Genomic DNA, 27,151 nt, shown 5'->3' on the forward strand with positions numbered 1-27,151 from the left:
TGGAAACCCCAACAAACTTTTGACTTTTCTAAGCCTAGAAATGGAAAAAAACACCACTTACTGTCATAGTGTTCTAAGAAGTAAATAAATTTTTTTAAAAGTGAATAAAATAATGTAAATAATAGCACAGTACATACAGTAATTGTTAAATAAAAGATTCTTTCCATAATGCCCTGCAGTGAAAATATCTAAATCTTATTAAAAATGGGCCACTTAAAAACCCAGGAATAAGTAGTATTTTAACCTTCAGGATTTTGTTTGCCTTGTTTGCTAGTTTCTTCCTAAAACCTTATTAAACCTTCTGCCTGTTGGGGTACATGGATGGCCCAGTTGGTTAAGCATCTATCTTAGACTTAGGTCATGATCCCGGGGTCCTGGGATTGAGCCCTGCATGGCATCAGGCTCCATGCTCAACAGGAAGCCTGGTTCTCCCTCCCTTCTGCTGCTCCCCTTGGGTGTGTTCTGTCAAATAAATGAATGAACGAATGAATGAATCTTAAAAAACAAACAAACAAAACAAAACAAAACACACACCTTTGCCTATCAAAAACCTACCCAATTCAAGAAGTACTGTTTCAAATAACAATTTTATTTTATTTACTTCCCATTTTGTGTTTTCCAACATCTTTTATTTCCCACCATCATTCTCCAGAAATGTAAGCTCTCCTTTTTAAAGCACCCTAGCACCCTGTACTTCATAGATACTTGAATCACAGCGTACCTTGTGTTTGTCTTTTAACCTCATTCACTACCACAGCCATCAGCTTCCAGAAAGGAAGAGCATTCCATGTCTCACTGATGTTTCGAGTTTCCTATACTATTGAGAACTGTGCATGTATCAGATGCTCAATATGTTAAGCTGATTAAAACTGAAGAGTGATATAACCAAATAAAAATTTAAACTTGAAGTTAATGGCTAGTTTCAAAATGATTTTTTTTTTTTAATTCTGAAAAAGATGCCTAAGACTAATTATACATTGTCAAATGTAGGTGAATGAAGAGGTTTTAGACAGACCTACCCATTAAACTTCCAAGTGGGAAAACACCAAAAACAGCCTATTTAAATTGCAGAGGTCAGAAATATTTCAGGGAAAAAAAACATAAACTTAGAATATTTGTTTCCTATGCAACACAAAGCCCTCTGTAATCTTTGAGAATTTAACTTTACACTAATGCTAAGGAATATAAGCTCATCAGTACCCCAAAAAACAAGGCCCTTGCAAGATTCTGATCCAATGCCCATTACTTTTTTTTTTTTTAACCTCAAACACAACCCACCCTCATTCTTCAAGATTCAAACAAGGTATTCTCTTCTCACTAGAGCTTTCCCTCTCTCCCCAAAACAAAACAAATTTATTTCTCTTTTGTGCCACTACTATTCTTTGTAAATATTTTTAATGTAATGTTTGACCATCTGTATACCAACATTTACTTCGTTGAGCCAAGTTTTTTTTTTTAATTTTTATTTTCTTATAAACATATAATGTATTTTTATCCCCAGGGGTAAAGATCTGTTAATCTCCAGGTTTACAGACTTCACAGCACTCACCATAGCACATACCCTCCCCAATGTCCATAACTCCACCCCCCTCTCCCAAACCCCGTCCCCCCAGTAACACTCAGTTTGTTTTGTGAGATTAAGAGTCACTTATGGTTTGTCACCCTCCCAATCCCATCTTGTTTCATTTATGCTTCTCCTACCCCCCTAACCCCCCACGTTTCATCTCCACTTCCTCATATCACGGAGATCATAGGATAGTTGTCTTTCTCCAACTGACTTATTTCACTAAGCATGATACCCTCTAGTTCCATCCACGTCGTCACAAATGGCAAGATTTCATTTCTTTTGATGGCTGCATAGTATTCCATTGTGTATATATACCACCTCTTCTTTATCCATTCATCTCTTGATGGACATCTAGGTTCTTTCCATAGTTCAGCTATTGTAGACACTGTTGCGATAAACATTCGGGTTCATGTGCCCCTTCGGATCACTACATTTGTATCTTTAGGGTAAATACCCAGTAGTGCAATTGCTGGGTCATAGGGTAGTTCTATTATCAACTTTCTGAGGAACCTCCATGCTGTTTTCCAGAGTGGTTGCACTAGCTTGCATTCCCACCAACAGGGTACGAGGGTTCCCTCGTACCCTGTTGGTAGGAGAAAGGGTTCCCCTTTCTCCACATCCTCACCAGCATCTGTCATTTCCTGACTTGTTAATTTTAGCCATTCTGACTGGTGTGAGGTGGTATCTCAATGTGGTTTTGATTTGTATTTCCTGATGCCGAGTGATATGGAGCACTTTTTCATGTGTCTGTTGGCCATCTGAATGTCTTCTTTGCAGAAATGTCTGTTCATGTCTTCTGCTCATTTCTTGATTGGATTATTTGTTCTTTGGGTGTTGAGTTTGCTAAGTTCTTTATAGATTTTGGACACTAGTCTTTTATCTGATATGTTGTTTGCAAATTTCTTCTCCCATTCTGTCAGTTGTCTTTTGGTTTTGTTAACTGTTTCCTTTGCTGTGCAAAAGCTTTTGATCTTGATGAAATCCCAATAGTTCATTTTTGCCCTTGCTTCCCTTGCCTTTGGCAATATTCCTAGGAAAACCCTGCTGCGGTTCAGGTCGAAGAGGTTGGTGCCTGTGTTCTCCTCAAGGATTCTGAAGGATTCCTTTCTCACATTGAGGTCCTTCATCCATTTTGAGTCTGTTTTCATGTGTGGTGTAAGGAAACGGTCCAATTTCATTTTTCTGCATGTGGCTGTCCAATTTTCTCAACACCATTTACTGAAGAGGCTGTCTTTTTTCCATTGGACCTTCTTTCCTAATTTGTCGAAGATTAGTTGACCATAGAGCTGAGGGTCTATTTCTGGGCTCTCTATTCCATTCCATTGATCTATGGGTCTGTTTTTGTGCCCGTACCGTGCTGTCTTGATGATGACAGCTTTGTAATAGAGCTTGAAGTCCGGAATTGTGATGCCATCAGCATTGGCTTTCTTTTTCAATATTCCTTCAGCTATTCGAGGTCTTTTAGGTATCCATATAAATTTTAGGATTATTTGTTCAATTTCTTTGAAAAAAATGGGTGGGATTTTGATAGGGATTGCATTAAATGTGTAGACTGCTTTAGGCAGCACAGACATTTTCACAGTATTTGTTCTTCCAATCCAGGAGCATGGAACATTTTTCCATTTCTTTGTGTTTTCCTCAATTTCATTCATGAGTACTTTATAGTTTTCTGAGTATAGATTCTTTGCCTCTTTGGTTAGGTTTATTCCTAGATATCTTATGGTTTTGGATGCAATCGTAAATGGGATTGACTCCTTAATTTCTCTTTCTTCTGTCTTGTTGTTGGTGTACAGAAATGCAACTGATTTCTGTGCACTGATTTTATATCCTGACACTTTACTGAATTCCTGTACAAGTCCTAGCAGATTTGGAGTGGAGTCTTTTGGGTTTTCCACATATAGTATCATATCATGTGCGAAGAGTGATAGTTTGATTTCTTTGCCGATTTGGATGCCTTTAATTTCTTTTTGTTGTCTGATTGCTGAGGCTAGGACTTCTAGAACTATGTTGAATAGCAGTGGTGATAATGGACACCCCTGCCATGTTCCTGACCTTAGCTGAAAACCTTTCAGTTTTGCTCCATTGAGAATGATATTTGCGATGGGTTTTTCATAGACGGCTTTGATGATATTGAGGTATGTGCCCTCTATCCCTACACTTTGAAGAGTTTTGATCAGGAAGGGATGCTGTACTTTGTCAAATGCTTTTTCAGCATCTATGGAGAGTATCATATGGTTCTTGTTCTTTCTTTTATTAACGTATTGTATCACATTGATTGATTTGCGGATGTTGAACCAACCTTGCAGCCCTGGAATAAATCCCACTTGGTCGTGGTGAATAATCCTTTTAATGTACTGTTGAATCCTATTGGCTAGTATTTTGGTGAGAATTTTCACATCTGTGTTCATCAAGGATATTGGTCTGTAGTTCTCCTTTTTGATGAATCCTTGTCTGGTTTTGGGATGAAGGTGATGCTGGCCTCATAAAATGAGTTTGGAAGTTTTCCTTCCATTTCTATTTTTTTGGAACATTTTCAGGAGAATAGGAATTAGTTCTTCTTTAAACGTTTGGTAGGATTCCCCTGGGAAGCCGTCTGGCCCTGGGCTTTTGTTTATTTGGAGATTTTTGATGACTGTTTCAATCTCCTTATTGGTTATGGGTCTGTTCAGGTTTTCTATTTCTTTATGGTTCAGTTGTGGTAGTTTATATGTCTCTAGAAATGCATCCATTTCTTGCAGATTGTCAAATTTGTTTGTGTAGAGTTGCTCATAGCACGTTCTTATAATTGTTTGTATTTCTTTGGTGTTAGTTGTGATCTCTCCTCTTTCATTCATGATTTTATTTATTTGGGTCCTTTCTCTTTTCTTTTTGGTAAGTCTGGCCAGGGGTTTATCAATCTTATTAATTCTTTCAAAGACCCAGCTCCTAGTTTCGTTGATTTGTTCTATTGTTTTTTTGGTTTCTATTTCATTGATTTCTGCTCTGATCTTTATGATTTCTCTTCTCCTGCTGGGTTTAGGGTTTCTTTCTTGTTCTTTCTCCAGCTCCTTTACGTGTAGGCTTAGGTTGTGCACCTGAGACCTTTATTGTTTCTTGAGAAAGGCTTGTACCACTATATATTTTTCTCTCAGGACTGCCTTTGCTGTGTCCCACAGATTTTGAACAATTGTGTTTTCATTATCATTTGTTTCCATGAAGTTTTTTCAATTCTTCTTTAATTTCCTGCTTGACCCATTCATTCTTTAGAAGGATGCTATTTAGTCTCCATGTATTTGGGTTCTTTCCAAATTTCCTCTTGTGATTGAGTTCTAGCTTCAGAGCATTGTGGTCTGAAAATATGCAGGGAATGATCCCAATCTTTTGATATCGGTTTAGGCCTGATTTATGACCCAGGATGTGATCTATTCTAGAGAATGTTCCATGAGGACCAGAGAAGAATGTGTATTCTGTTGCTTTGGGATGAAATGTTCTGAATATATCTGTGATGTCCACTTGGTCCAGTGTGTCATTTAAGGCCTTTATTTCCTTGTTGATCTTTTGCTTGGATCATCTGTCCATTTCAGTGAGGGGAGTGTTAAAGTCCCCTACTATTATTGTATTATTGTTGATGTGTTTCTTTAATTTTGCTATTAATTGGTTTATATAGTTGGCTGCTCCCATATTAGCAGCATAGATATTTAAAATTGTTATATCTTCTTGTTGGACAGATCCTTTGAGTATGATATAGTATCTTCCTCATCTCTCATTATAGTCTTTGGCTTAAAATCTAATTGATCTGATATAAGGATTGCCACCCCTACTTTCTTCTGATGTCCATTAGTATGGTAAATTATTTTCCACCCCCTCACTTTAAATCCGGAGGTGTCTTCGGGTCTAAAATGAGTTTCTTGTAGGCAACACATAAATGGATTTTGGTTTTTTATCCATTCTGATACCCTGTGTCTTTTGATTGGGGCATTTAGCCCATTAACATTCAGGGTAACTATTGAGAGATATGAATTTAGTGCCATTGTATTGCCTATAAGGCGATTGTTACTGTATACTGTCTCTGTTCCTTTTTGATCTACTACTTTTAGGCTCTCTCTTTGCTTAGAGGACCCCTTTCAATATTTCCTGTAGAGCTGGTTTGATGTTTGCAAATTCTTTCAGTTTTTGTTTGTCCTGGAAGCTTTTTTCTCTCCTTCTATTTTCAGTGACAGCCTATCTGGATATAGCATTCTTGGCCGCCATGTTTTTTCTCATTTAGTGCTCTGAATATATCATGCCAGTTCTTTCTGGCCTGCCAGGTCTCTGTCAGTAACTCTGCTGCCAATCTAATAAACCATTGTATGTTATAGACTTCTTTTCCCGGACTGCTTTCAGGATTTTCTCTTTGTCGCTAAGACTTGTAAATTTTACTAGTGGTTACTGGGTGTGGACCTATTCTTGTTGATTTTGAGGGGGGTTCTCTGCACCTCCTGGATTTTGATGCTTGTTCCCTTTGCCATATTAGGAAAATTCTCTCCAATAATTCTCTCCAGTATACCTTCTGCTCCCCTTTCTCTTTCTTCTTCTGAAATCCCAATTACTCTAATGTTGTTTGGTCTTGTGGTGTCACTTATCTCTTGAATTTTCCCCTCGTGGCCCAGTAGCTGTTTGTCCCTCTTTTGCTCAGCTTCTTTATTCTCTGTCATTTGGTCTTCTATATCACTAATTCTTTCTTCTGCCTCATTTATCCTAGCAGTAAGAGCCTCCATTTTTGATTGCACCTCATTAACAGCTTTATCAATTTCAACTTGGTTAGATTTTAGTTCTTTCATTTCTCCAGAAAAGGCTTTTATCTCTCCAGAGAGGATTTCTTTAATATTTCCATGCCTTTTTTGAGCCCGGATAGAACCTTGAAAATCGTCATTCTGAACTCTGTATCTGGCATATTACCAATGTCTGTATTGATTAGGAACATAGCCTTCAGTACTGCCTCTTGTGTTTTTTTTTTTTTTTTTGTGGTGAGTTTTTCCGCCTTGTCATTTTGTCCAGATAAGCGTATATGAAGGAGCAAATAAAATACTGAAAGGGTGCAAAGACCCCAGGTAAATGCGCTCTAACCAAATCAGAAGAGACCCCAAATTGTGGGAGGGACAAAGGGGATAAAAATAAGTTCAGGAAAAAAAAATTTAAAAAAAGAAAAAAATATATGTATTAGATAAACTAGTTAAAAAACATTAAAAAAGAAAAAGGTAAAAGTTAAAAAAATTTAGAAGAAAAAAAATTAAAAAAAAAAATTTAAATTAACCGCAAGACTAAAGCATCATGGGGAGAAAGCCATGAGTTCCATGCTTTGCTTTTCCTCCTGGAATTCTGCTGCTCTCCTTGGTAGGTGTAGTTTGTCTTGGGTGGATTTCTTGTTGATCTTCTGTGGGAGGGGCCTGTTGTACTGATTCTCAAGTGTCTTTGCCCGAGGCGGAATTGTACCACCCTTACCAGGGGCCAGGCTAAGTAATCTGCTCGGGTTCACTTTTGGGAGCTCTTGTCCCCTGAACGCTTTCCATAGAGTTCCGGAGGACAGGAATGAAAATGGTGGCCTCCCAGTCTCTCCCTCCCGGAGGAGCCAAGAGACCAGGTCCCACTCCTCAGTGCACCCTCAAAGAGAAGAGCCCAATCACTCCCGTCTCCCTGGCCTCTAGCCATGCTCCAAACTCACCCAGCCTGCGACTGGTTCAAGGTAATCCTGAGGTTAAAGCTCACTCCTCAGCTCTGTCTCTGTACCCGGCTTCCCCAGTCTAATACCTGCGAGCTCTGGGACACTCAGACACCCCCGATCCTTCTGTGACCCTGCGGAACCTAGGGCGACGCTGGGCCCCTTGTGGGCTTCACCCTGCTTTATCCTCTGGAGCTATGTCCCTCAGTGGAGCAGACTTTTAAATGTTCTGATTTTGTGCTCTGTTGCTCCGCCCTTTGCTGTGTCGGCCCCTCCCCCGACACAGTCTATCTTCCCATTGCTTTGGATTCACTTCTCCGCCGGTCCTACCTTTCAGATAGTGGTCGATTTTCTGTTTCTAGATTTGCTGTTCTTCTTCTCTTCTATCTCCCGTTGGATTTGTAGATGTTTGCAATGGTTTGATAAGCTATCTAGGTGATCTCCTGCTACCTGATGTAGTCTCAGCCTGCTACTTCTCCGCCATCTTGACTCCAGTCCTCAAACACCAAGTTTTTAATCACTTCTCTACCCCCACTGCCTGGCCCATATTAAGTGTTCTATTAGTGTTTATCATGTGAATGACAAATACATGCATAATCGATAGCCTGCTTTTTTCTCCTCTGCTTACAATTCTTTGAGAAGAACCTGTTTATTGCCCTTTGTCTCTGTTGCTAAAAAAATGCTATTTCCAATTTCCTGTTACCAATGAGGAAATACATGGAAAAGTGCTTTACATCAGTATCTCTTTCAAGGAAATCATCTACAACAAGGAGGGTCCCCCAGACCAAGGTATTAACTTTTCTAAATTCTTCTCAACTTCACAGTTAGTTCTCCACAATCATCCTAATCTTAGTCCTTTTGCATCAAATCTTTCTAATCCACTGCTTATCTGATTCTAATTATTTCTCTACTCTTTAGTCCTAATGGGTATATAAGGCAAACTAATAACAACAAAAACTTCTAAATTTAAATTTTAGTCCTGGTACTTACTAGTTAATCTGATCTTGGTTGAGTTATTTAATCTTCATTAAACTCCAGTTTCCAGGTTTGTGAAATGGTGGTGTGTAGGAACCTACCTTTTAACATCTGTTTAAAGAAGTTTATATGTAAAGCACCTAGCATAGTACACAGCACATAGCAGGCACTCCATTAATCAATGGTAGTTATTACTCCTAGTGCTTCTGGCATTTAATTTTTCAAAAACACTTAAATCTTTATTATTGCATTTTATAGCTAGACTTTGCCAGGGTTGGGAGGGAATGTTCAGGTCTGAGCACTGAGGATGTGCTCACTCAAAAGAGAGGCAGTCATTTTTATCATTAGCTTTGTTCAAAGAACAAAGTACAGCTTCCAAACTGCCCTGCACTCCTACCCACTGGTCTGTCTTCTCTCCTCCTACAGCACTATTTTTTGACCAAAACACTGTATTATTAACTCCTCCAAGTTTTGAAGAATCTGGTTAAGCACTGTAAATATTCCGGTCACATGACAGTTATCTTTTCCTTAAAGCAAATCTTTGCACACATAACTACTTTTATATAACCTGGTTTCCAAATCCTTGATATACTAGATACAGTATTTGGAAGTATCCAAGTTTCTCAATGCCACTGTTAAAGTATATCTATCCAAAGTAGATAAACTATGTCATGTTTCATTTGGCCAGCACACACATAAAGTAGCTATTTGTATACTTTCACTTTAACTACATAGATCTGAATCAATGCTATCATGAACTGCACTGAAATTCTTTAGTACCCACAGTAACATAGCAGTCTTGTTTTAATTTTTTAGAGGTGGGGGAAGGGCAGAGAGAGGGAAAGAGAATCTTGGAGCCCAATGCTGGGCTCAATCCCATGACCCCCATATCGTGACCTCATAGCAGATTTTACTCATAAAAAGTCCTGCCAGGCCAGGTTTTCAGCAATCTCTTCAATTCCCTTTAAAAACTTAATGTAGAATTTTACATTATAATGCCTGCCCCTAATTCACTTTATTTCTATTTTAGTTTTTACCTTTCAAATATATGTTTCTTTCGGACTTAGTCTTCTTTTCTTTAAGCATGTCATCTTCCCTCTATCTAAATCACTGACTAAATAAATGTTCAAGAGAATGAGGCCAAAGCAAGTATTACTTATTCTAATTCTTTAAGGAACTGTAGTTCTGGTTTTTAGTTCCTACTTCTTCACAGTTTCTCCCTCATGGACTTTCCTGATTTCTATCACACGTATACTGATCAGTTGTTTTACCAGGGCTATAAGACTTTTAGCATTAGAAGGGACTTTCCAGGATCATCTAGTCTTGCCCAACTCTCCTTTACAAATAACAAGAAATCAGGAAAGTTTAGTTACACAGTCTTTGCCACATGATTAAAAGTGGTATATCTGGGAGCAAAATTAGGGAATTCTAAATACAAATATATGGTGTTCTTTCCAGCACAAATTTTTATTTAAATTTTTGTATTTTTATCTGTTCATCTACATGAAAGAGAAATTATTTTTTATTATTGTTTTATCTAAAATACTGTACCCTCTTTGTTTATTCTAGCCACTACACATGGAACACATATCTTCTACTGCAAAGCAAAATAAATATAAATTTTGGCTTGCTGCAGTTAATGAAAAAAAGGAGTATCTTGGTTGCAAATCTTAAACCCTCACCCTCAGGTCTACAAATGTATTTAAGATTATTGACTTTCTGAGACAACAGAGAGAATGATAACTTTATCATTGTATTGATGGTATATAATGAATCACCATACCAATGATCTATTATATTCTTTTGACACCATTTCTGGTTGATTTATGGTCACTTATGACCACAAAGCAACCAACACTTATGATTAAACCAAGATATGAAATCCACCATATTAATATTAAAATAACAACCTCCTCACCATGTAAATTCTATGAAAGTTAGTCTTAGTTTTTCATTCTGTATTTGTTGTCTGGCTTGCAGTAGGCTCCCAAGGAAAATATGTTGATAAATGAATAAATTAGTAACTTTCCAAAAGGAAAATAACCCAAAAAGTGGATCTAAAAATGTATTAACTTTCCAAAAGTAAACAAAAGACATATATTCCAGAAGAATTCACTTGGCCACCAAAATTAACTAAAGAAACAAATGAGTCTTAATATTACAATTATGACATTCTTTCTCAATAAAGTACTTGCTCCTTTTCCATTCTGCCTAAAAATGAAATCTCTCAACAGGTTACTCTTGGTTTCCTTAGATTCCTTACGCATGAGACTTTTACAACAACCCCTCTATTCATTTTTCTAGAAACACCAAACAAATATTCAAAGAGATTAAATCAAGTTCACTCTCATAAGATTATAAAAAGGCCATTAGCAAAAACACACATTAAGCTCTGGTTAAGTTAGTATCAGTGTTACATTTTGACCTGAACTCAAAACAATCCCAGTAATTCACAAGTTTCAGTGTTTTTATTTTCTCTGTATGCAGCTCTTCTCAAGACTCATTTCAAAATATCAAATCTTGCAATCACCAAAAGGGCAATTTCTAGCAATCCTACATTGATTAAATCAAAACATTCTCTATATTGCTTTATTAAATGTTATCTTCTGTTTCATTCCTCTAAAATATAAGTAAAAAGTACTAAAACAATATTTATGTTGATTCAAATACTGAGGACAGAAGAACTTGCTCACCTAATCCTTTCTTTTCCTCATATTTTTAATGTTTATAATTTAATTCACTTCAAATGTCTATTCTAAGTTCAAAGTTACCAAAGCAAAACTGCCTGCAAACTCATTTATATCCTTTCTCTTTACTTTCAAACACTGATGATAAAACATTTTAAAACCTATTACTTATCAAGTCTAAACTAGTATTATTTGAAGTATCACCAATCATTTAGCTTATGTTTCATAAACAACGTAAAGCACCAGCCTATTATAGAAACACATCAGGATCCATACAGTTTTTCTTTAAATTCACAAAAGTGAAAAATCTAATTAAAAAACTACAAGAAAACTATGGATTTAATAAATAGATAAACTTACTGAAAAAATCTTTAAAGACGTTTAACCAATCCATTTTGAATAAAAATCCCGTGTTCTCTTTTGTCAGTTTGTCAACACAGCTCAGGATAATTCTGTGAGCTTCCTGGTCTGTTCTGCAACACTGAAACTCCCCACACCCAATCCATGTGACTTGGCCTACACCCAGGCAACAGAAAGTTTTTCTGAGGCTTCTGTCTAAAACTTCTCCCCCTGAACTATAATACAACCTGTAAAACAAGTACATCATCATGGCCACAAAGTTACCTTATTATTCAGACTTATTTTAGAAGAAGCTTTAAAGCATGTATTTTCAATAGTTAAAAATATATTCACGCATTCATCTCTCCTTTGTTTTCTCCCTCTCTTTCTTATCTTTCAAACAATGTCTCCACCAGCACAATCATTGTGAAACAAATCCATTAACCACATGGGACACTTAAGTTACCAAAAAGGGGTTCAGAAATTCTGAGAAACAGAAAGCTATCCCATACAAAAGTTGGAATCACATCATTATACAGGAGAACTAAAGATCAGTAACTTAAAACAGAATGTTTTCAAGTATCCTGCAATATCTGTAATATAGTAATAAAGTTTAAAGAGATATTCTAGGACTTAAATAGATAAAAAAAATCTTTCCAAAACTGTCTCAATAATGTCAGAAAACAGTATGGAAGCTTTCCCAGGCATATTGACAAACAATAAAAATCCTATCTAGTTGGGCTTTTTAAGTTTATATGCAGTACTATATAAAACTGGGATATATTTCCATTTTGCTCTATGATAATAGGTTTTTTCACAGTATTCTGTTTAAACATTTAAACATATCCAGTCCCAGGATACCAGTATCCTTTGAAAAGGGAATAAAAAAGTCTAGGTAAAGTCCTAATCCCTGTTGTGCCTTCATAAAGATGAGGCATACTTTCTTGATACCAAGTTACCTTAACTTTCTCCAATACCTCTGATCTACATGCTTTAAATAAGTGTCCAATATTTACAAAATCAGAAGTATTCCTGGTTCTAACTATGGTCTCTTCAGATAATCAAGAATAAGCTCTTTCTGATTTGTCCTTCACTTAAAAAATAATAATGGTCTTATTTGCAAAACTTAAAAATCTAAATAAAATGTAATCTCAGATACAGCAGTTAAAAATCATAGTGAAAACTCAGATTGGGGGTCGCTTGAGTGGCTGAGTGGATTAAGCTGCTGCCTTCAGCTCAGGTCATGATCCCAGACTCCTAGGATTGAGCCCCACATCGGGTTCTCTGCTCAACAGGGAGCCTGCTTCCCCCTCTGTCTCTGCCTGCCTCTCTGCCTACTTGTGATCTCTCTCTCTGTCAAATAAAATAAATAAAATCTTTAAAAAAAAAAAAAAAAGAAAAAGAAAACTCAGATTGGTAACTTCATTTATTAAACTACCTTTAAAATACTAGAAATGTTATTCACTCACAAACCAATATTCCAGTGTTTTACATTTACTTTGAGTTGTACTATATTTTAGTTTGGGCTATTTTACAGTGTTAAAAATAAAAGATCTGTCTTCTATTGATGTTAACTGAAAGAACACTCTAGACTAATAAGGCCAAATAAAAAATAAAGCTAATATAAAGTAGTTAGTAATATTTCGTATTTGTCAATCATGCCACATTACTCCCAAACTGTGTTTGCAAAGAGAAATTTAACTTTCTTGTCCACATATATACAAAGAACCATTAAGTAACAGTCTGTTTTCCTGAATACCAAAAATGAAATTCTGTCCCTCCCATTCCTTCCTGTCAGCCAAGGAGAGTTTAATTAAAAGAAAAAAGAAAGAGGCCAGTCCTCATCTGTGCATATTTCCTTCCTATCAGCTCAGCCAAGCCTCTGTGAGGTGGGTTCCATTATCTCTGGCCCTGATGGAGAGCTAGTAAAAACAAACAAATTTTACAGTTAGAGAAAGAAAAGGGGGGAAAAAGAAAAACAAAATAAGAAATCAGCTTTGTAGATGCTAACCTACAGTAATAATCTTCAATTTAAAACTCTTTTTATCAAATGCAAAATGAAGTAATAGTTTGTTCTTAAAAGCATTATTCAAAATGTAAGCTATTAAATGTTAAAATACAGCAATGTTCCATATTTTAAAAATGGCCTTAATGTGAAGGAGGTAATTCTGAATCTCCCTCATTTATCTCTCTCTCAATTAGACGTAGAATTTACCTAACTTCAACAGGCAGTCACAGTTCAAGGGGTCCTGGCTAGAGGATCTGATTCAATCCTACTCACTGGCACCACCCAGGTCTGGCCCTTGAACACCAGCTAGATTTACAGAAATTGCCCATTAACACTTATGGCCTTTAATGCTCTTCTGACTTGGCTCAGTATCTGCTATGAGCAAACTTAACCTGGCATATCTGAAATTCTAATCTTGGCCTTTCTATTTTACCCAATGCTTCCAAAATTCTACACAAAGAACCAAGCTCTAGCATCCACTTAAAAGAAAGCATTATTGGTGTTTTAATACAAAAATAACTTACCTAAAGTATCCTTCAGATTTTTTACAATAGATGCTTTGCGAGCACTGTTTTTCCTCTCCACATAGTTAGAAGGCACAAAACCCGTTTTATTCATGGAGTTTCGAACTCGCCACCAGGACTTAGAGTCATCCAGAAGCCATAATCTCTCATTCTTCTTGATGTCCAGCTCTTGTTCTTGTTGGGCTACATAATCAAATTTGGCTACTACCACCACTTCTTCTGCCATCTTTCAGCAGCTTCAGCACTGTAACCACATACAAAACATTCTTATAAGGTCTAGTAGTAGTCTACATGCTTTTCAAAAAAAGACACATGTAAAAACCCAAGAACTGAAAGACTAAAAGGAAAAATATGAAAAACAGAAACAGGCAATACCAATATTTATCAAATATTAATCAAGACAAAAACTGGTGTGGCTATATTAATACACAAAAAGGACAAACCATAAAGGCAAACCATTCCCAGTAATAAAGAAGTTCACTACACAATTGAAGGTTTTATTAAATATACATAACAGCCAAACTTGTATGTACTTATTAACATATTTCCAAAATAGACTGATAGAACCACACAAAAATGTGACAAATCCAGTCAGAGAGGACAATTTTTAACATATTTACTTAATAATAAATCAAGGATACAAAAAAATTAATAAGGCTAGATAAAAACTGACATCAAAACCATTAAGTCTAATAAACATACACAAATATTACTTCCCAGCAGAATAATAGAAATGGAACATATATAAAAATTACCTATGTGAGGTGATAGAGAAAGTCTTAATAACTTTCATGTACTTGGTATCCTACAACCATATTCTCTGACAATCATCACAGAGAGCTTCTTAAAAATCTCCTGTTTGGGAACTTCTAAAACTTTATGTATCAAAGAAGAAATTATAATAGCATTGTGAAAATAGTTATAGGAGTAAAATAATAAAAAGACTTATATAACCAAACTTGTTGGATGCAGCAAAAGGAGTATATAGAGATTCTAGCTGGAAATAGTTACATCAAAGAAACAGTGAAAATCAGAAAAATCAGTGAACATCAGAAAAAAAAATAGTGAACTGAGTATGTCTTAAACAGTTAGAAAAGTAGAAGAATATAAAGCAGAAAAATGAAATAATACAAATAAAGTACAAGTTTATGAAACAGAAAACAAAGACACAGGAGAAAGCTCAACAGAACAAAAAGTAGTTATTTGTCATGACTAACAAATGGACATAGTTCTAGCAAGACTTATAAATGAAAAAATTTCAGGAAAAAAAACACACCCAAATACCAGGAATAAAAAGGGAGTCATAATTAGAGATGCAACAGACATTCAGATCACCTGGCAATATCCAAAACAACTTTACCAATAAATCTGAAACTAAAATGTACAAATGTATAGAAAAATAAAAATTAAAGAAATAGTAACATTCAATCAGTCATTAAAAAATCTTCCCATGGGGCACCTGGGTGGCTCAGTAAGTTAAAGCCTCTGCCTTCAGCTCAGGTCATGATCCCATAGTCCTGGGATCAAGCCCCACACTGGGCTTTCTACTCGGTGGGGAGCCTGTTCCCCCTTCCTCTCTTTCTGCCTGCTGCTCTGCCTACTTGTGATCTCTGTCAAATAAATAAAAATAAAATCTTTTTTAAAAGAAAGAAAGAAAGAAAGAAAGAAAGAAAGAAATCTTCCCATAATGAACAGCAGGACCACATGGTTTATACGCAAGTTTTATTAAAATTCAAAGAACAAGTACTTCCAATTTATACAAACTCTTTGAGAACAAAGAAAGGAAAATTACAAGCCTAACTCACTCTTGAATTTATTAGATAAGCTCCAAGCTTTCAGAGAGATTTATTTTACATAACAGCTACCCTTGGCTTAGCAGGCAAATAAATTCAGCTTTCAGGTTTGGATATTGAATAGAATCCCCTTTCTTTTTCTTTTTCTTTTTTTTTTTTTTTTAAGATTTTATTATTTATTTGTCAGAGAGAGAGAGTGCATGTATCCACAGGCAGAGGGAGAAGTGGGCCCCCTGCTGAGCAGAGAGCCAGATGTGAGACTGGATCCCAGGATTCTGGGATCATCACCTGAGCTGAAGGCAGACAATTAACTGAGCCACTCAGGAGTCCCAGCATTCTTTTTTCTCAACAACAAAGTAAGCTGTTCAATATTTTCAAAGAAATGATTTTTTTTTAACTTTTTTTTTTTTTTTAAGATTTCATTTATTCATTTGACAGACAGAGATCACAAATAGGCAGAGAGGCAGGCAGAGAGAAAGGGAAGCAGGCTCCCCGCGGAGCAGAGAGCCCGATGCGGGGCTCGATCCCAGGACGCCGAGACCATGACCTGAGCCGAAGGCAGCGGCTCAACCCACTGAGCCACCCAGGCGCCCCAAAGAAATGATTTTAATCTAGAATTCAACATCCACTAGCATTAAAGTACAGATACATTGTGGTTAGAAGGTAGATGCTTTTGGGGGGCACTGCAAGGCCTCAAAACCTACCACATATTCTCCTGAAAGAATGACTCATGTGTATACAGCAGTGAAATAACTAATAATGCTAAAATAAGAAGATGATGTGGTATTCAAAAAATAATGAATAGAGAAACCAGAAAAATCAATTTGTATTCTTATAATTTTTCTGTTTGAAATTACTCACAAATAAAAAGTTATAACCAAGGATAAATAATTACTAGTTCATGATACAAAAAATTTACAATGAGTGATGACTTTCTGAGGCAAGAGAAAGCAGAGGGTTTTTTTTCTGGCATACTTGAACACCGACTCTGATTCCTTCCCTGTGGGAACCTGTACACCCACACCCTTATAAGTAATCTACAAATTTAATGAAATTTAATCCTAGGCCCCAAAGGAATTTCTTTTGAAACTTGACAAACTGACTTTAAAATTCATCTAGAAGAATAATCACATAAAACCAGCAAATTACATTCTATAGAAAATTAGAGTTGATATGACACTACTGTAGGTTGTACTACTACTTTCCTATCAATATCCCAATTATCCTTCCAATTGTCAACTTACTATTATTGTATTAGCCATGCAACTCATGGGGACTGACCCTACTTTCTAAGCTATATTTGGGTTAGTCAAAGCTCTCTCCTCCAATCAAAAGGATAATAAGGGAATGCTACAAACAGCTCTACACACACAAATTCAACAATTTAGAGGAACTGGACCAATTTTTCAAAAACAAACAAACAAAAGTACCAAAACACACTCAATATGAAACGGATAATATGAATAGCCCTGTAACTATTCAGGAAATTAAATTCGTAACTTGAAAATTCCACCTCCAAAAAGAAATCTCCAGGTCTAGATGATTTCTCAAGAATTCTACCAATTATTTAAAGAATTTACACCAATTCTAAATAATCCCTTCTAAAAAATAGTAGAAGGGAAATGGGGAAATACTGCCCAATTTACCTTTGAAATTGATATTAACTGATGTCAAAACTAAACAGTATAAAAAGAGGAAATTACCAACCAATACCCCTCATTAATATAGATCCAAAAATCCTTAACAAAATATTAGCAAACAGAATTCAGCAGTATAGAAAAAGAATTAATACTCCATGACCAAGTAGGGTTTTTCCAGGGAAGCAAAGCTGGTTCAATATATAAAATTAATTAGTATAATTCACCACATTAACAAGCTAAGAAAAATCATATGAGCATATTACTCAATGCAGAAAAAGCATCTGGCAAAATTCAACCCCCATGATAAGAGTTCTCAGAAAAACAGAAATAGAAGGGAACTTCCTCAACCTGATAAATAGGATCTACAAAAACCTACAGCTAACAACTACTTAATGGTAAAAGAGATGCCTTCCTCCTACAATCAAGAACAAGGCAGGTATGTGCTCTCACTATTCTTACTCAGCAAAGCGCTACAAGTTTTAGCTAGCTCAGCAAGGCAGAAAACGATATAAATGGCATATAGATCAGATAAAGAAGAAATAAAACTCTCCTTATTTACAGATGACATGACTGATTACAGACAAGATCCTAAAAGCCACCAAAAATTGCTCCCCCAAAACAAACAAAAAACCACTCAAACCCTCCTAGTATTAACTAGTGAATTCAGCAAGGTCGCAAGACAGAAGATCAACAAGCAAAAAATCAACTGTCTTTCTATATACTATCAATGAACACATGGACACCAAAATTAAAAAAGCAATACCACTTATAATTACTAAGATAAAAAAGGAAAAAAAAATGAAAAGAGGTGCAAACCTTACAAAACATGAAGGAGACTATATGTTGAAAATTACAAAATGCTGACGAAAGAAATTAAACATCTAAATAAAAGTGTTTTTGAAATAGAAGACTCAAACATAGTGAGGATGTTATTTTTTCCCAAATTGGTATACAGGTTTACATAATTCTTATCAAAGTCCCAGAATTTTTATTTTTTAATATCCAGACAATTACTCTATAATTTAGATGGAAAGGCAAAATAACTAGAGTAACTAAAATGTTTTAAAGTTAAAAAAAAAATGGGGGAAGCTTACTATATAGCTAGAGTAGTCAAGATTGCATGGTATCAGCAAAGAAACAAATAGCAGTTGTGGAAAAGAAAGAGAACCCAAGGGGCACCTGGTGGCTCAGTCAGTTAGGTGACATCTAGGTGGCTCAGTCAGTTAGGTGTCTGCCTTTGGCTCAGTCATGATCCATGGGTCCTGGGATCAAAGTCCTGCATCAGGCTCCTTGTTCAGCAGGGCACTTGCTTCTCCCTCTGCCTGCCCCTCTGCCTGTTTGTGCACCCTCTCTCTGGCTCTCTCTCTGATCAAGGTACAAAAAGTAATTCAGTGGGGGTGGGGGGAAGATTTCTCAACAAATGATGCTAAAGCAAAAGGACATCAATATCCCTCGCCCCCACAAAAAAAGTACAAGACCTAATCTCACACCTTAGACAAACATAAACTCAACATGAATGACAACCTTAAATGTAAAACTATGAAACTTTAAGAAAAATATATAGGAGAAAATCTTCAAGATACAGTGCTAGGCAAAGAGTTCTTAGACTTGGCAACAAAAGCAAGATCCATAAAGGAAAAACTCAAGAGTAGAAAAACAAATTCAGTTAGAAAACGAGCAAAAAACATGAAGAAGATATAGAGATGGCAAACAAACACATAAAAAGATGTTCATCATCAGCAGCTATTAAGAAAATACAATGAATGTATAATGAACCCCACAGCTATCACCCAACTTCAATTACCAATACTCTGGCTTTGCAGTTCATTTATCCCCCCTAATTTTTGGTGGGAGTACTGGAATCCTATGATTTCACCTATAAATACTAACAGATAAGAACACATACCCCAAATAAATACTTTAAAAAAAAAAAAAAAACCACATACCCCACAAAAAAAAATCAAGGGGTCTTTTACCTTTTTTGCCATGGGCCACCACACTGTAGCAAAAAGGTTAAGTCTGGTAAAACCTATAACCCCCTACTCAGAATAAGGTTTTAGGTGCATAAAAATACATGGCATTGCAAATAAAATAAACTATACTGAAATTCAGTTATCAAGGTATTTTTTAAAAACTTGTACTGTTAAAAATGTGTTTCTTTATTAAGGTTAAGAGAACCTGCAAACAATTCTTTCATTTCATCCAGTACTGACATTCAAGTTTCACTGAGTCTATTGAAATAAAAAGTCTTTTATAGTTGGTTTGAACTGGGATCTAAACTAAGTCTGTATATTGCACTTTGGTTAATGTTTTATATCTCCTTAATCTACATAACACAGTCCTCTTTCCCCACTATTTCCATGCCATTTATTTGTTGAAGAACCTGCCTCCATTTGTCCTGTAGCACTTCCCACACTGGATTTGATTGAGGTGCATCCTCATGGTGATCCTTTATCTCCTCTATTTCCTGTAAATTGGTAATTTTAACTAGAGCCTTTACTGCCCCACCCCACCCCAGATTCTTTTGTTGTTGATGATGCAAAAATACTTCACAGATGGGGCACCTGGGTGCCTCAGTCAGTTGAGCAACAGCCTTCAATTCAGGTCATGATCCTGGGGTCCTGCGAGAGCTCAACACCACGCTCCCAGCTCCATAGAGAGCTTGCTTCCCCCTCTCCCTCTGCTTGTATTCTCACTCACTCACTCTCTCTGTCAAATAAATGAATAAAACCTTAAAAAAAAAAAAATACTTCATAGATATTCTCGAGAAATACTTATTGGCATAATACAGGAGGCACCCTGGTCTGGCTGATGTTTAAGATGAACAGTGGATACAGTAGCATCAAACTGATTCACCCACCATGTTCCCCATCAAACCTTCACCTAATGGGTTTATCAGCCACTGATGACCACTGCCCAGATCTACCATTTCCAAAATGATCTGCTAGCTATACATGCTTTTAGAAATTGCGACTGTTTTACTAAGAACATTTTTTTTAAAGATTTTATTTATTTATTTGACAGAGAGAAATTACAAGTACACTGAGAGGCAGGCAGAGAGAGAGAGAGAAGGAAGCAGGCTCCCTGCTGAGCAGAGAGCCCGATGCGGGACTCGATCCCAGGACCCTGCGATCATGACCAGAGCCGAAGGCAGCGGCCCAACCCACTGAGCCACCCAGGCGCCCCTAAGAACATTTTTGATTACATTAGTACAGAGACCCTACAAGAAAGGCAGAATGTATGTGTTTAGAACACCAACTATATAAAAACTAGATTCATTTGTTTCCACTTTTTGGAGATCACTTTATTTTTCCTTTTAATAATTTAATTATTTGGGGGGGTACCTGGGTGGCTCAGTCATTAAGCATCTGCTTTTGGCTCAGGTCATGATCCCAGAGTCCTGGGATCGAGCCCCAAATAGGGTTCTCTGCTCAGCGAGAAGCCTGCTTCTCCCTTTCCCACTTCCCCTGCTTGTGTTCCCTCTCTTGCTGTGTCTCTCACTGTCAAATAAATAAAATCTTTTTTAAAGTTTATTTATTTATGTAAGTAATGTCTACACCCAATGTTGATCTCACAAACCCAAGATCAAGAACTGCATGCTCTTTTGAATGAGCCAGTCAGGTATCCCTAAAATTTAATTTTATTTCATTATTATATAATGCATTTGGATGGTTCTAAAAAGTGTAACAATCGAACAAGGTACACTCAGAGAGCTCTGCTTCCATACTCACCTTCTCTCTCTTTTCTCTCCCTCTCCCTACAGGATAACCATTTTTTATTGGTTTTAGTTTATCTTTCTATTATTGCTTTTTGAATATGTAAAAGAAAACATATATAAATTAGAAATTCTAATTTTCATACTCCCTCACAACAAATCATGTACACACACAAAGGAAGGGGCACATTATGTACTGTCTGAACCTTGCTTTAAGTTCAACAATATATCTTGAACATCATTCCATAGCAGGATCAGAGTTCTTTTCCAGTAACTAACTACTGCCCAGTACTTCATCATTATAGAAGTATCTCAGTTTCCTCAACTTGACCTTACTGACAATGAGTTATTTCCAGTCTTCTGATAATAACTAGTGTTGCAATGAACAGTTTAATATACATGTCATTTTGTTTTTCTGTTAGTGTGACTTTGGGTTAGAGTCAAAGAAATAAGAATGCTGAGTTGAATCTTAACAATTATATAATTTTGTGAGATGGTGCCAAATACCCTATCTATAGTTTCTTTATCCCTCTGTATTTTCCACAATATATGGGAATGATTATTTCCTCACAGAATTACCAACTAAATATGGATCTTGGATTTCTCTCAGATAAGGACTGGTATTTCAAAGCAGTTTTTAATTATTTCTCCATTAGTGAAATTAAGCACTTATCCCCAAATTTAAGGGACATTTATTTTTGTTTTTCTGGGTGAACTACCTGTTTATATCTTTTGCCCATTTTCCCAAGGTATGGCTTTTCTTTTCCAACTTTTAGAAGCCCTTTATATAGTAGGAATACTTGCCCTTTGTCTTTGATATAAATTTTTCTCCGTCATTTATCATTTTAACTTGATTATTATATTTTATGTATAAAATTTTTAAAGAACAACTTGACAGTAACTGTCAAAATTTTACATGCACATTTCTTTGAATCAGCAATCTACATACTACAGGAAAAAATAATCCAAGTATTCAAAGTATCCATGTAAAAATGTTTGCTGTGGCACTGCTAGGAACTGTGAAAAGTAAGGAATGAAATACACTGACAGTGTCTAAACTGTAAGCACTTGCATGCAGAATGACCAATAAATATTAAGCAAAAATGCAAATTCTAAAACAATAGCATTATAATTCTATTTTTTAAAAAGTTCCATTACATAATATTTGTATATGCATTAAAAAGTTCTGGGAGGATATATATACATCAAATTGTCAAAGTGGCAGCTTTTGATTACATTAGTACAGAGATTGATAAAACTTAGTCCATACTCCACAGATATGTGTGGTTTGAGTGTTTTACAAAAATATTACTCTATACTTTTACAAAATGTACTATAAGAAGAGAAAACCAACTGAAAGCTATAACTAACAGGAATTGGCAGCCAAAACGCAAAGTAGGTGTGCGGAAACATGGAGATAGTATGAGGAAAAAGAAATGATAGGGAACTGAGGGAAAAAGAAATGAAAAAGAAACTTTGCTTTGATGACTATTTCTTCAGTAAGCAGCAGGTAAAAGAGTTAACTTGAATTCAGAATCCTGATAATAGGGAAAATAATCTTTAAACGCAAGAAATAGTAATGACATGCTTACACAAGAGGGACAACAACTGAGGCCAAATGAGAATGCCTACTCATGCCTACTCTAAAGCATAAACTAAGAGTAGACTGGGTAGAAACATTTGCACTATTTTAACAACCACTTCCCTCCTGATCTCTTTTAGCCAAGCTTAGTTCAAATTACATAAACTGAATATGATACAACCCCACTGTTCTTTGGTCCAGCCAAGAGGCCTGGTTGTAAAGATGGTCACTTAACATTCTATATTCTCCTATAAAAGTTTCAGCTCCATGTTTTCAACTACACTCATGTAATTTACACTTGGCTGCTCCTGGCCCCTATTCTTGCTTTCAGGAACAGGATTCCTGTCCTTTGGTCTACGTCCTTGTACCTGGCACCTGAACCCAGGCACCTGAACCTTACCAACCAGTGACCAATTACTGCCTGAAATCAAGTATTGCCTTTCTTTGATAGAATGGGAAATGCTTATCTTGATCCCCACCGATTGCCGGCCCTGCTCTGATAATACAAGTATCATGGACCCTGGAATTGACATCAAGTCCCTGTGTACACTGCTCACATCCTGCTTGTCTATTACTCCTGGGCTTATTTTCCTGATCTCAATTTGCTTTTCAAACTCACCTCCAATCTCATTCCCAAACTAGACCTATACATACTTGATCATACTCCTGGCCTTTCCTGATCTGGATATTACAAGAATAGGACCAAAGTGAAAGTAAAGAACTCACTTAGTGTCACTGGGACAATACAAAATTTACAGTTCACTGACCAGCCAGCGGCCTCAACTTCAAGCTCTAACAATTTGCAGTACCATGCTGCCTCTTAAAGACCAGAAAATAAGGGTACAGGTTATAGATGGACAGAAATCTTCTACCTACTAAATCAGCAATTCTCCAACTATTTAGTCTCAAAACCCCTTTACATACTTACAAACTGAAGACCCAAAAAGGTTTTGTTTATGTTGGCTTTATCTACCAACACTTACCACACTGGGAATTAAAAGTGAGAAAAATGTTTGGATATTTTAAAATTCAATTAAATATGATATTTAATTCAATATGGAACATTTTTATGAAAATTATGTTTTCCCACACAAAAACATTAGTGAGAAGAGTGGTGTTATTTTACATTTTTCCAAATCTTTTTAATGTCTGACTTAATAGATTCTTATATCTGTTTCTGCATTTAATGTATTGCAACATACTATTCTGCTTGATAAGAAAACTTGATGTCACACAAATATGTAGCTGGAAAAAGAAGAGTACTTTCAAGAATCTTTTCAGATAATTGTGGATATTCTTCACTAAAACTTGACAAGTGGTAGAGTTTCTTAAATACTAGTTTGTAATGTGGAATCTAAAGCTTTACCAAGTCAACTTTTCCACACAGTTATATTAAAATTCACTGGCCTAAGTACCTTTAATTCCAGAGGAAATGGATAAGCCCACTGCAGCCTCTCTCTCCAACTGATTACAACTAAAATCTCCAGAAATAATACAAAGACTCAGCTCCTGAGGACTCTGAAAAGTAAGTAATAGGCAGGTTGGGAAGGGAAATCAATCTGAAAAAAGACCAATACATCAACAATAAATTTCCTTTTGGTTTCCCCCCTCCTGCTTTATTTTCTGGCTTTGACCCAAAGGTAGGCATAACAGGAAATTACACAGCAGGTGCAGTCAGGAAAAAGCTCAAGAGAAGCTCATTTGGACAAAAGGGGAAAAAAGCTCTTGAAAGCCAGAAGACTGCGAGTTAAATCCCTGAGGTTTTATGTCTTCTTTTTTCCCCCTCTTCCAGTGCTGGTCCAAGGCCAGCCTCAGCTGTGGATCTGTACCACTGCCAGTAAGACCCCAAAAGAAAACCTACTCCTCCGGATAAAGGAAAAGAAAAAGTAACTAGTTGGTACAAAGACTATAAGGGAAATACCCACTATCTCACCGCTTTACCTGAAGTCAAGCACAGCCATACCCAGAACTGAGTAACAACATGAAAGACAAACTCATAATAAGAGAACCTAACCTTTCTGGTAAAAGGAACCAGAAAGAGGGTTGCTGGGCATAGGTAAATATGGGGAAAATTCCCATGAGAAAAGAGCCAGTGAAGGTAATCTATGACAAAGACTCTCTTCTCAAATAGGCTCCTCTAAGCCCTCTTCTTGACTAGGCTTCAATTTTGGCCCATTAAAAATTGCAGGCTAAATGATTTTGTCCACACTCTCACACTGTAAGACTGAATAAACACTAGCATTGTTTCTAAAGGCTTAAAGGCCGCATCCCTCAGATGACAACTCCAGCCCCCTAAGTTCCTACACTAGGAAGCTAGATATTGCAAGAATTTACTGTTTGTTCCAGCCCAAACTTAGTGATAAGAAGAGAGGTCCCTATAACCCCCTGTAGAGCAGTTACTTTAGAAAGCTTGAAATTATAAATATTTGCACTGCCCCTTTGAAATATAAATCTTCTACTACCTAGAGGTGTATTCTCAGAACTGAGAGCCATCTCCTTAAAATGTGAACATTCAATGGGGGCACCTGGGTAGCTCAGTTGGTTGGACATCTGACTCCTGGTTTTGGCTCAGGTCATGATCTCAGGGTTGTATAATCAAGCCCCATTATCAGGCTCTGCACTGGATGTGGAGCCTTCTTGGGATTCTCTCTCTACCTCTCCATACCACTGTGTACACATACTCCCTCAAGTAAAGGAATGAATGAATAAATAAAATGTAAACATTCAACAAGATTTAACTCATTCTTGCTCCTAGTCCCTGTACAGAGTAAGGGTCCAACTTTGGTGGGCACCTTGCTCTAGTTTGTACCACATCCCTTGTCATAAAAATAAGTTTGTTTTTCCTCTGGATAAGTGTCAATTACAAATCCAGATGGCATAGCCAGGTAGACCAGTTTAAAAAGCACTGAAAATTGAAGTACAAAAATAACTACCACCCAAGTTCCAGACCATCCCTGACTATTACAGACAACACACAAATTCAAACATAACAGCAAAGGTTTAGAAAATGAAACGGATGCTGGCACTACTGCCCACAAAAAGCAGAAAGACTGGCTTGAATCTAGTCAGATTGATACCTGCTAAAACAACAGCAAAATAAAAATTCTCCAAGGGATTTTAACAGGATCCAAAGTCTCACAAAATAATATTTACAATGTCCAGTATACAATCTAGAATTGTCCAAAATACAAAGAAGCAGGAAAATCTGGCCAGTAAGAGCTGGAAGAAAAAGACAATGAGCAGATGCCAACCAAGAAATGACCCAGATGTTGGAATTATCACAAGACTTAAAAGCAGCTGTTATAACCATGTTCTATAAGGTAAAGTGAACACTCTCAAAACAGAGAAAGGTAAGTCTCATCTGAGAAGAAGCTATTAAACAGAATCAAAGGGTAATTAAAGAACTAAAAATCACAATATTTGAAATAAAAACTTCATTAGAGAGGCTAAATAGCAGAATCAAGATGACAGATGTATTAATTTCCTATGGCTGCCTTAACAAAAGTGCCACAAACCAGGTGGTTTAAAATAAATTCTGTCATAGATCTGATGGTATCAATAGGATTCAATCAAGGAATCTGAAATCAAGGTGTTGACAGAGCTGTACTACCTCTGAAGGCTCTAGGGAAGAATGTGCACTTTTTCTCTTCTAGCTTCTGGTGGCTGTCAGTATTCCTTGTGGCTACATCACTCTAACTCTGCCTCTGTGGTCACACTGCCTCTTCCTCCTCTTCTTTAAAATCTCCCCCTGCCTCATTAGGTCACACGTCCCTGTACTTCTGGCTCATCAGATAATCCAAGATATATTCCACCTCTCAAAATCTTTAAAGTCATTAATCACACCTTTTGCCATGTGAGGTTAATATAAATCCCAGGGATTAAGAAATGAATATATCTTTTTGGAGGCTGCCATTCAGCATACTACAAGAGAAGACGGACGGTATGAACCTGAAGACAGATCAATACAAAATATCTAAGCTGAAGAGGCTTTAACCCACTGAGCCACCCAGGTGCCCACATGGCAGTGGTTCTTAACTGGGGATTATGTCACACTCAAGGGGATTATTTAACAATGCCTGAAGTAATTTTCTATTGTCACAACTGGAGAGGGTGACAAGACTGTGCTACTAGGAGAGGCCAGGAATACCACTAAACATCCTATAATAAACAGGACAGGCCTCCACAATAAGGAATTACCCAGCCCAATGTGCTGAAGTTAAGAAAACCTGACATAGGAGCAATCTGAGTAACTAAGGACTTCTCACCAAAAACCATTACCATAACTTAAGAATAATGTTAGCAATAATGATACTGTTATGCTGAAAATAAATTTAAAAAAAAAAAAAAGAATACTGAAAGCAAGCAACCAAAAATCCAGAATTCTGTATGTAGTGACAATACCCTTCAGGAATGAAATGATATAAAGACATTCTCAGATGAAGAAAAACTAAGCCATTCTGTTGCCCAGTGGACTGCCTCTAATAGAAATGTAAAGGAAGGTCTTAAGGCTAAAAGACAAGTGATTATCAGAGGGAAACATGAAACTTCAGCAATGAAAGAAGAGCAAAAAAATGGTAAATATTTTGGTGAATATAATAAGATTCTTTTTCATCTCTTAAATTCTTTAAAACACACGTAATTCTT

The 27,151-nt window shown here is 36.5% G+C and overlaps 1 protein-coding gene across 5 annotated transcripts in view; it reads right to left on the bottom strand.

Moving 5' to 3' along the window:
- NCK1 (NCK adaptor protein 1) overlaps positions 1 to 27,151 on the bottom strand; it is an 80,284-nt gene that overhangs the window by 13,592 nt on the left and 39,541 nt on the right. For 3 of the 5 annotated variants that reach the window (XM_004762449.3, XM_004762450.3, XM_004762448.3), the window contains one exon: positions 13,778 to 14,021. In XM_004762449.3, the coding sequence (XP_004762506.1) occupies positions 13,778 to 14,003 (226 nt within the window). In that variant the 5' untranslated portion in view covers positions 14,004 to 14,021. Of the gene's footprint in view, positions 1 to 11,266; positions 11,873 to 13,777; positions 14,022 to 23,922; positions 24,026 to 27,151 lie in introns of those variants that run through there. The other 2 variants (XM_004762451.3, XM_004762447.3) reach the window with 2 other exon arrangements.

This window comes from Mustela putorius, unplaced genomic scaffold, assembly GCF_011764305.1.
Source record: "Mustela putorius furo isolate JIRA1106 unplaced genomic scaffold, ASM1176430v1.1 tig00003834_pilon_pilon_pilon, whole genome shotgun sequence".
NCBI classification, from domain to species: Eukaryota; Metazoa; Chordata; class Mammalia; order Carnivora; family Mustelidae; genus Mustela; species Mustela putorius.